This window comes from Haliotis rubra, unplaced genomic scaffold (assembly GCF_003918875.1).
Source record: "Haliotis rubra isolate DU_JTF1 unplaced genomic scaffold, ASM391887v1 Scf90, whole genome shotgun sequence".
Lineage (NCBI taxonomy): Eukaryota > Metazoa > Mollusca > Gastropoda > Lepetellida > Haliotidae > Haliotis > Haliotis rubra.
Window position 1 is genome coordinate 1,864,632 of NW_025767635.1, and position 11,270 is coordinate 1,875,901.

An 11,270-nucleotide genomic window follows, 5' to 3' on the forward strand; every position below is an offset into this window, starting at 1 on the left:
AAAACATTAATAACTCTCTTAACCCAAAATGTAATTTCTCTCGAAAGCTGTATGAAATCTTTCACATCGGAAAAGGGTGTACATGTGCAGTTCGGATTCAATTTCACGTTTGACTTTCCTTATTAAGCTTGGATTTGTGAAAAGATATATTTGGAAAGCCGCTTAGATGCGTGCCTTGAGTTGTGAAGCCACATTGTAGTATGCTGGTGCACGAGCGCAGCGATATGTACCGCCCCACCATACGCCACACGAATTTATTTACCAGTGATATTTATTCAGCTGAAAATTGTTTCCAAATCACATTGTCACACAATTACTAAAGAATGCAGGATATATGTTGAGTGGGTAAAGCTCACTTTATAGTGTTTATAGTGTCATACTTGCGTTTATATTTACACTGGGAAACAACACGAACATATTTGTTGGTATACCATGTGTATATACGCCCATTGGACAATACCACATATATATATATACTACTATACTTTGTGTATATATACACAGTGTACAAGGTGGGACAATTGGCTTTATGCAATTTCATCTATTATTTAAGGTCTGAAATATCAAAACAAAATCTAATCAACCAGTTGTGTTATTGACATAAAATAATCAGAAAAAAAGAAAATCATACATTTTGAATGTTACAGTTTGCGACGGAGATTGAATAGATTGCCTCTGATGGAGGACTGTTTTGCACTATAGCGAGGCATAACCGGCAACTTGATCTTGCCCATACCTGACTTAATGGGTGAAGTCACGCTCTCATTTGCCTGTAATTAACATTCCGTATATAGATGTCGAGATCTTTACTTATTTATGAGCCACGCATGTGTTGTATATGTTCAAGCAGACATAAAGGTATACACAAGATACTCACCCCTACAGTTAAAATGTCAAACAAAAATGTACAGATTATACCTGGATCACATACCGTTTTCAAGCATAAACGTTCAGCGCAATAACACGAACACAATCTATATACATGTATTGTATTGTAGAAATTCTATCATGAATATACCATTCCAATTGAAACATTTCAATTTTGAATACAGTACGGTGGGAAATAGTTCACTGACATAGAACACAAAAATACACATTTCACACCACAATATGCATACATATATAAAACCCGTTCCAATGTAAGTTTAGATATTTCAAGTTGGTTGCGGTCTGACGAGTTAGATGCTGCGATTGTGTCCAACTTCCAATGGCCATCAGGACTTGTCATATTTGCCCGATCAACACAGAAATATGTTACACATTCAACATTTCTAATCGTAATATCAACTCGTCAGTGCTACATTTCAGGGCGTGTTTAACTCGTAGACAGTCTCTTAAAGTGTACAACACGTTTTACTAAAGATTTAATCAACATGAAATAATATTCTTTAAACGCAATCCTTTGCGAGTAGTCGTATGCTTGCAAGAACGAAGTAAGGGAGATAACTGTGTCCCATGTACCCAGTTTGGATGATGGTGTTTAGTTTAAAACTGAAACGTGAACACCCGTGTAAAGTTGACGGAACGCCGAGATCGATCCCTCTAAGCTGAAGTACAGTAATGCTTTCATTTCATTTATTAAATACACTAGCATGAATGTGAAATATACGTTTTGACACTAATTACTACCATTTCAGAAAATATGTGGAGTTTTGGCAGCGAACTAATATTTTCTTGGCACAAAATATATTTAGAGTCGAATATATGTTCAGTATTAACTCCTCGTAAATTGAGAAAGAAGGAAAAATTATCTTTCAACCGAATATCCTAGCCTACATCATAGTAACGGAAACTGTAGAAAATCTCTTGGAAACCTTTCATATATTAATTTGGATTTGTAATTTTGTGTAAAATATGTCCAAAAACAAGAAGAAAAGAAGGAGAAGCATATTCATGTCATTATTACACATCTATATACAACCAAACACTATTTATAATATTTGTAAATAACTTCCATATGAAATAAGCTATCGTGATATTTGCTAAAATAATTTTATTTCAACCTATGCTTATAAATTCATTAGTATTTATCAAATGATACACTTAAACTACGAGCATGAGCGTTTTCCCCTTAATCAGTATTAATTGTGTAGTTCTAGTACTTCGAGAGTTCTTTTCGCCCTCTTACTTGGCAGTTTCTAAACGTGTATATATACAGTAATTATCACATATATACTTATCTAACATTTTCTTATTAAAACACAGCTTGTTGGTTGTTTACTTCACAGGAGGTTATCGAATTGTTATCACAAGTGAGTTAGAAAATACACATTTCACAGATACTTAATTACCATTTTGGTTTATAGTTGAACTGGAAACATTTACCGTTATTTGACAACTAAATCTGACTTCATGAATGCATTCTGACCCACTGTCCTCTCTAAACATTGTGTTAGTGGCGCTTGTGAAGGGAGTTTATATCAATTCTCATATAAAGTTGTGTTAACCTTACTTAATCAGTTCATCAGAAACAAAATAGAGCGTTTTTTCTTTTTAAATGATGTGTCGTAGCTTATCAAATAATAAATTTAACATTAAACCACATACAAACAATTAGAATTAACAAAACAAGCCAACAAAAAAGGCTTCACCGTTTTTAGCTAAATTTTTTCTCTCATGGAAGATAGTTTAACAGTTTGATTCAGTGTTGTATTCCAAATAGATCACCACTTGGTACTTGACATGTTTCCCAACTGCAATAATCTAATGTCACGTGAACTGAATTCACACAATTCGCCATTGGTAAATATCAATAATTTAACTTCACATGAACTGAATTAAAATAAGTTTTCAACGGTGCATGCGACAGACACAGCTGAGTTATTTTATTTGAGCAACACCGACCCACTATTATATTTTATTATACATTCTCGATCGTGTTTGGTTTTGGTAAACATTTTTACTCATAATACAGTTTTCTCCAACATTACCATATTTCTACATCGGTACTGACAATCTCTAATAGTCCATGTGATCTTCTTAAGCATTTTCCTTCATCAGAAAATGTTTTTACTCTGATATTTAATGAACGTTATTTGTCTCCAGTGGTATGTTTTCTGCTTTTTTTAAGGATTAACAAATGAAAACAAAAGGATCTCAGGATTGTCTTTTATCGTCGTATGAATAGGTGAATCTCACTGACAGTTAGCAGCGAGATGGTGTGGGCACATGTTTGGATGCAGATCCGCGAGACGTCCCTGACGTCGCGGACTAGGTCAATGTGCTGGTCCATGTGTTGGTCGATAGATTCAAAGATTTTGCAAATATAGATTTGATATATCAACAAAAAAGGTCATATAGGATCTTTTCAGTGAGGAAACGTCAGATATTTATAATTAATCCAGCATCTCGATTTTATGACAAACAGATAAACCTATTGTCTTTCCAAATTTATGTACTTCTAGACAGGTAACAGAACTGATGCACCCTCAGACAGGTAGCAGATGCACCTCTAGACAAGTAACAGAACTGATGCATCTCTGGACAGGTAGCAGATGCATCTCTAGACAGACAAGTAACAGAACTGATGCATCTCTCTCTGCACCTCTAGACAGGTAACAGATGCAGATGCACACCCTCTAGACAAGTAACAGAACTGATGCATCTCTGGACAGGTAACAGATGCACCTCTAGACAGGTAACAGAAGATGCACCTCTGACATCTCTAGACAGGTAACAGATGCAGAGGTAACAGAACTCTAGACAGGTAACAGATGTACCTCTAGACAGGGTAACAGAATGCATGTACCTCTAGACAGGTAACAGATGCACCTCTAGACAGGTAACTAGATGCACCTCAGGTAACAGAACTGCACCTCTGCAGATCTCTAGACAGGTAGCAGATGCACCTCTAGACAGGTAACAGAACTGATGCATCTCTGGACAGGTAACAGATGCAACTCTAGACAGGTAACAGAACCGATGCATCTCTGGACAGGTAACAGATGCACCTCTAGACAGGTAACAGATGCACCTCTAGACAGGTAACAGATGCACCCCCAGAGAGGTAACAGAACTGCTGCATCTCTAGACAGGTAACACATGCACCCCCATAGAGGTAACAGAACTGCTGCATCTCTAGACAGGTAACACATGCACCCCTAGACAGGTAACAGATGCACCTCTAGACAGGTAACAGATGCACCTCCAGAGAGGTAACAGAACTGCTGCATCTCTAGACAGGTAACACATGCACCCCTAGACAGGTAACAGATGCACCTCTAGACAGGTAACAGATGCACCTCTAGACAGGTAACAGATGCACCTCTAGACAGGTAACAGATGCACCTCTAGACAGGTAACAGATGCACCTCTAGACAGGTAAACAGATGCAGCCTCACACAGGTGACTACGTTCAGAGACATGCAGTGTCTGGTTTTACTATCATCACTGTAGTTGCTGTTTCCATTTTCTTATAAGAATATCTGTCTGCGAAAGTTTACGTTTCCATTTCTGAAACTGTACAAAATTAGGCGGAAGGGGAGGGACCGTTTACTGTCCTGGTCGAAATGTTCCCATTGGTTCTATTACCACAGAAATATTTATATATTACTGAAATTTCAATTTCGATATAAAACGACCTACTGTGTTATCCCGACTATAAGCTATAAGATGTAAACAGTATACTCTACACTGTAAAGACTCCTACAGTAGCTGTAATAGCTGTACTTGATAACTACAACCCATGAACCACTAGACAGGTATACTCTACACTGTAAAGACTCCTACAGTAGCTGTAATAGCTGTACTTGATAACTACAACCCACTGTACTTGATAACTACAACCCATGAACCACTAGACAGGTATACTCTACACTGTAAAGACTCCTACAGTAGCTGTAATAGCTGTACTTGATAACTACAACCCATGAACCACTAGACAGGTATACTCTACACTGTAAACACTCCTACAGTAGCTGTAATAGCTGTACTTGATAACTACAACCCATGAAACTACAGGTATACTCTACATGCACACAGTAGAAAGTTGCACGAATGGACAGATCCGGGTATTTACTCAAGTTAGTCTCTGTTCTGCACCAGCAGCTTGTGTTGTGGGCTAGCGCCTGTGGGTGGAGCATATGAAAGATTTATTGCATACGTATCTGAATGAAAAATATTAGTGAGATGTGTTTCAGTTTGAGAGACAGATGATACAATTACTGTCATATTTTGAAAGACGGTGTTAAATGGCTGTGCTCTTAGTTCCCACTGAATCTGGTAGTTAGACTAACGCTTAGTCTCTGATAATATATCATTTTGATAGTAACAAACCCATTTAAATTTAAAGGGAGCTCCAGGGAGACCAGAGATTCAAATCAAGTCAAGTCAAGTTGTTTATTTGTATGAAGGCCCTTGGCCCATATACAGTACACATAGTATAATATGTTTCCATCGAACATGAATTACATATCTAATCTACATGGTTGCTTTATACATGCTACAGGTTTCAACATATTGTTCTCTGAAGATTAAGCTTTGACGAACATATCTACATAAATATTTAATACATCACCACTCTTTGAATTCATTAGCTGTCTAAATTTGTAAATATTTACATTGTGGTGATACATACATGGTAGATCAAGCTGTCTTAAATTCCTATAGTATTTACATACAAGGATAAAATGATACTCATCTTCAATTCCAGTGTTACACAATTAACATAATCGCTGACTTAATTCAATTCCTAACCACCTCCCCTCGTTAACTTTTAATTTCAAAATTCCACACCTAAGTCTTATCATTATATTTCGTTGTTTTTTAATTTTTTTAATAGAGTGAGATAGTTTTCTGATTCTAGTAGGCTTTTATATTGTCTATATACACTATATCGAGAACCTTCTTGAATAATACCATTCCATGACTGTGAATACATATTAACTGCAACATTCTTAAACATTTGAAGAAAAACTGAAACATCACCAACACCCTGAGACAACCAAACATCACCAACACCCTGAGACAACCAAACATACACAACACCCTGAGACAACCAAACATCACCAACACCCTGAGACAACCAAACATCACCAACACCCTGAGACAACCAAACATCACCAACACCCTGAGACAACCAAACATCACCAACACCCTGAGACAACCAAACATCACCAACACCCTGAGACAACCAAACATCACCAACACCCTGAGACAACCAAACATCACCAACACCCTGAGACAACCAAACATCACCAACACCCTGAGACAACCAAACATCACAACACCCTGAGACAACCAAACATCACCAACACCCTGAGACAACCAAACATCACCAACACCCTGAGACAACCAAACATCACCAACACCCTGAGACAACCAAACATCACCAACACCCTGAGACAACCAAACATACACCAACACCCTGAGACAACCAAACATCACCAACACCCTGAGACAACCAAACATCACCAACACCTAGAGACAACCAAACATACCCAACACCCTGAGACAACCAAACATCACCAACACCCTGGAGACAACCAAACATCACCAACACCCTGAGACAACCAAACATCACCAACACCCTGAGACAACCAAACATCACCAACACCCTGAGACAACCAAACATCACCAACACCCTGAGACAACCAAACATCACCAACACCCTGAGACAACCAAACATCACCAACACCCTGAGAGACAAACATCACCAAACATCAAACATCCCAACACCCTGGACAACCAAACAACCAAACCCGGAGACAACCAAACAACACCCTGAGAGACAACCAAACATCACCAACACCCTGACAACCAAACATCACCAACACCTGAGACAACCAAACATCACCAACACCCTGAGACAACCAAACATCACCAACACCCTGAGACAACCAAACATCACCCAACACCCTGAGACAACCAAACATCACCAACACCCTGAGACAACCAAACATCACCAACACCCTGAGACAACCAAACATCACCAACACCCTGAGACAACCAAACATCACCAACACCCTGAGACAACCAAACATACCCAACACCCTGAGACAACCAAACATCACCAACACCCTGAGACAACCAAACATCACCAACACCCTGAGACAACCAAACATCACCAACACCCTGAGACAACCAAACATACCCAACACCCTGAGACAACCAAACATCACCAACACCCTGAGACAACCAAACATCACCAACACCCTGAGACAACCAAACATCACCAACACCCTGAGACAACCAAACATCACCAACACCCTGAGACAACCAAACATCACCAACACCCTGAGACAACCAAACATCACCAACACCCTGAGACAACCAAACATCACCAACACCCTGAGACAACCAAACATCACCAACACCCTGAGACAACCAAACATCACCAACACCCTGAGACAACCAAACATCACCAACACCCTGAGACAACCAAACATACCCAACACCCTGAGACAACCAAACATCACCAACACCCTGAGACAACCAAACATCACCAACACCCTGAGACAACCAAACATCACCAACACCCTGAGACAACCAAACATCACCAACACCCTGAGACAACCAAACATCACCAACACCCTGAGACAACCAAACATCACCAACACCCTGAGACAACCAAACATCACCCAACACCCTGAGACAACCAAACATACCCCAAACCATGTGAAAATAGAAGATTACAAGCATAAGAAATATAAGTTGTATATCCACAGTTATCATAAAATAGTAACCTGTCATAAGCTTCCTTTGTATTCTATAATGACACATAGACACAAGTTTAACCAGTATTTTACAAATCGACATAGTGCAATTATGTACAGTGAATATCGGCCACATTCACCGTATACAATTGCATTTGGTGTCTGTGAACCTCAAGAAATCTATACTTGCTTCATTTAGGGCTTTAGCATTGGAGGGAGGGCTTGGCAGTAGGGGAGATAATGTGGTTCAGGGACTGTGATACAGACTAGTAGTTCCCCAGCGGAGGCGCGCGTTGTAGGATGACCAGTTTAGTGAGGAAAGCCTCTTCCTTCATGTCCATTATCTGTATGCACATGGAATGTTACAAAGAATAACTAAGTCTAGTGAAATGTGACTGGAGTAACATGCAACATGGAGTGAGTGAGATGTGACTGGAGTAACACGCAGCATGTAGTGAGTGAAATGTGACTGGAGTAACATGCAGCATGGAGTGAGTGAAATGTGACTGGAGTAACATGCAGCATGGAGTGAGTGAAATGTGACTGGAGTAACATGCAGCATGGAGTGAGTGAAATGTGACTGGAGTAACATGCAGCATGGAGTGAGTGAAATGTGACTGGAGTAACATGCAGCATGCATGAGTGAGTAACATGCAGCATGGAGTGAAATGTGACTGGAGTAACATGCAGCATGGAGTGAGTGAAATGTGACTGGAGTAACATGCAACATGGAGTGAGTGAAATGTGACTGGAGTAACACGCAGCATGGAGTGAGTGAAATGTGACTGGAGTAACACGCAGCATGGAGTGAGTGAAATGTGACTGGAGTAACACGCAACATGGAGTGAGTGAAATGTGACTGACAGGAGTAAGTGAAATGTGACTGGAGTAACACGCAACATGGAGTGAGTGAAATGTGAGTTAAGTAACATGTAGTGAGTGAAATGTGACTGGAGTAACATGCAGCATGTAGTGAGTGAAATGTGACTGGAGTAACATGCAACATGGAGTGAGTGAAATGTGACTGGAGTAACATGCAGCATGTAGTGAGTGAAATGTGACTGGAGTAACACGCAGCATGGAGTGAGTGAAATGTGACTGGAGTAACATGCAGCATGTAGTGAGTGAAATGTGACTGGAGTAACACGCAACATGGAGTGAGTGAAATGTGACTGGAGTAACACGCAACATGGAGTGAGTGAAATGTGACTGGAGTAACATGCAACATGGAGTGAGTGAAATGTGACTGGAGTAACACGCAACATGGAGTGAGTGAAATGTGACTGGAGTAACATGCAGCATGGAGTGAGTGAAATGTGACTGGAGTAACACGCAACATGTAGTGAGTGAAATGTGACTGGAGTAACATGCAGCATGGAGTGAGTGAAATGTGACTGGAGTAACACGCAACATGTAGTGAGTGAAATGTGACTGGAGTAACATGCAGCATGTAGTGAGTGAAATGTGACTGGAGTAACACGCAACATGGAGCATGAGTGAGTGAAATGTGACTGGAGTAACATGCAGCATGGAGTGTAACACGCAGCATGGAGTGAGTGAAATGTGACTGGAGTAACACGCAACATGGAGTGAGTGAAATGTGTGACTGGAGTAACATGCAACATGGAGGTGAGTGAAATGTAACACGCAACATGGAGGAGTGAGTGAAATGTGACTGGAAATGTAACACAACATGGAGTGAGACTGAACATGGAGTGTGTGAAATGTGACAGTAACAACAGTGAAATGTGACTGGAGTAACATGCAGCATGTAGTGAGTGAAATGTGACTGGAGTAACATGCAACATGGAGTGAGTGAAATGTGACTGGAGTAACATGCAGCATGTAGTGAGTGAAATGTGACTGGAGTAACATGCAGCATGAAGTGAGTGAAATGTGACTGGAGTAACATGCAGCATGGAGTGAGTGAAATGTGACTGGAGTAAGATGCAGCATGTAGTGAGTGAAATGTGACTGCAGTAACATGCAACATGGAGTGAGTGAAATGTGACAGGAGTAACATGCAACATGGAGTGAGTGAAATGTGACTGGAGTAACACGCAGCATGGAGTGAGTGAAATGTGACTGGAGTAACACGCAGCATATATTCTCACACAACGTAAGTCCGATGTTTCTAACGTCTCGACGACGCTGGTTCTTCACAGTGGTAGTGTAGTAGTCATGGCAACAACATATGAACTGTTGATATAGATCAATAATGTCCATTGAATCCAGTGTGACTTATGCAGTGGGCAAATGGATACGACGAGAGGGCTTGTGTCATGCGGGATACTGTTGGCGCTCATTAAGCTATTAACACGGTAAGACCCAGAGGGTGTTCTTCCGCCCGTGTGGAGGGAACACACACCACCTGACTTATCAGTGTCACGTGACAATAGAGTGAGGGGACTGGGTCCAGTTATCAGCTGACATCCAGATGACATCATGTGACATTTCACGGGCAGTGCACTGAGGGTTCACTACTACATGTGGAGGAGGATGGGGGTGTCACTGTAGATGGGGGTGTCACTGTAGATGGTGGTGTCACTGTAGATGGTGGTGTCACTGTAGATGATGGTGTCACTGTAGATGGTGGTGTCACTGTAGATGGTGGTGTCACTGTAGATGATGGTGTCAAAGTAGATAGTGGTGTCCCTGTAGATGGTGGTGTCCCTGTAGATGGTGGTGTCACTGTAGATGATCGTGTCACTGTAGATGATCGTGTCACTGTAGATGATGGTGCCATTGTAGATGATGGTGTCCCTGTAGATGGTGGTGTCCCTGTAGATGATGGTGTCCCTGTAGATGGTGGTGTCACTGTAGATGATCGTGTCACTGTAGATGATGGTGCCATTGTAGATGATGGTGTCACTGCAGATGGTGGCGTCACTGTAGATGCGGTAGTCACTGTTGATGGTGGTGTCACTGTCACAAGCATTAGACACCAGGCATTGACAAGGATCAGACACCATTCCTTCACAAGGATCTGGCACCAGGTCTTGACAAGCATCTGACACCGTTCCCTGTCAAGGATCAGGCACCAGGCCTTGCCAAGGAGCAGGCACCAGGCATTGACATGGATCTGGCACCAGGCCTTGACAAGGAGCAGGCACCAGGCATTGACAAGGATCAGGCACCAGGCATTGACAAGGATCAGGCACCAGGCCTTGACAAGCATCTGACACCATCAAGAGACACCAGGCTATGACACCAGATACCATTCCTTGACAAGCATCAGGCACGGGCCTTTGATATACATTGGCACCCTATCATCCACGGGACCTCCATTCAGTTGCTATGAATGGAGAACGATCGAATGGTCGTCGCCTCTTCGGATGCTGGTGACCAGGGATGATCGACCTTCTCATTGCTTGGTTACAGTCACCATACACAGCGAATATCACTACTGGAGGGACAGAGAGCACAAAAGATATCCCCCATGCATTAAAAAATGCAAAATCTCAATATCGATCTCAGACGTCGTTTAAAACTTTCTCTAGAAGCTGAATCAAATCTTTTGATCTGAATATAATGTTAACTTGACGAAACTGCGCCTTCATGCAGGATTTAATGTACAAATGGGTTCCACTTATAATGCACGTGCGATTTCTAAAACGA

At 41.2% G+C, this 11,270-nt stretch overlaps 1 protein-coding gene across 1 annotated transcript; it reads right to left on the reverse strand.

The window, feature by feature from the left end:
- Window positions 1-10,135: 10,135 nt before the first annotated feature.
- On the reverse strand, window positions 10,136-10,624 carry LOC124263958 (UDP-3-O-acylglucosamine N-acyltransferase 2-like). The gene has a single exon (XM_046698685.1). The coding sequence runs from the start codon at window positions 10,622-10,624 to the stop codon at window positions 10,136-10,138; it is 489 nt and encodes a 162-aa protein (XP_046554641.1).
- Window positions 10,625-11,270: the final 646 nt, after the last annotated feature.

Excerpts from the sequence above, each read along its gene's own strand:
- LOC124263958 (XM_046698685.1), bottom strand. The coding sequence starts at position 10,624 with ATGGTGTCTGATCCTTGTCAATGCCTGGTGTCTAATGCTTGTGACAGT.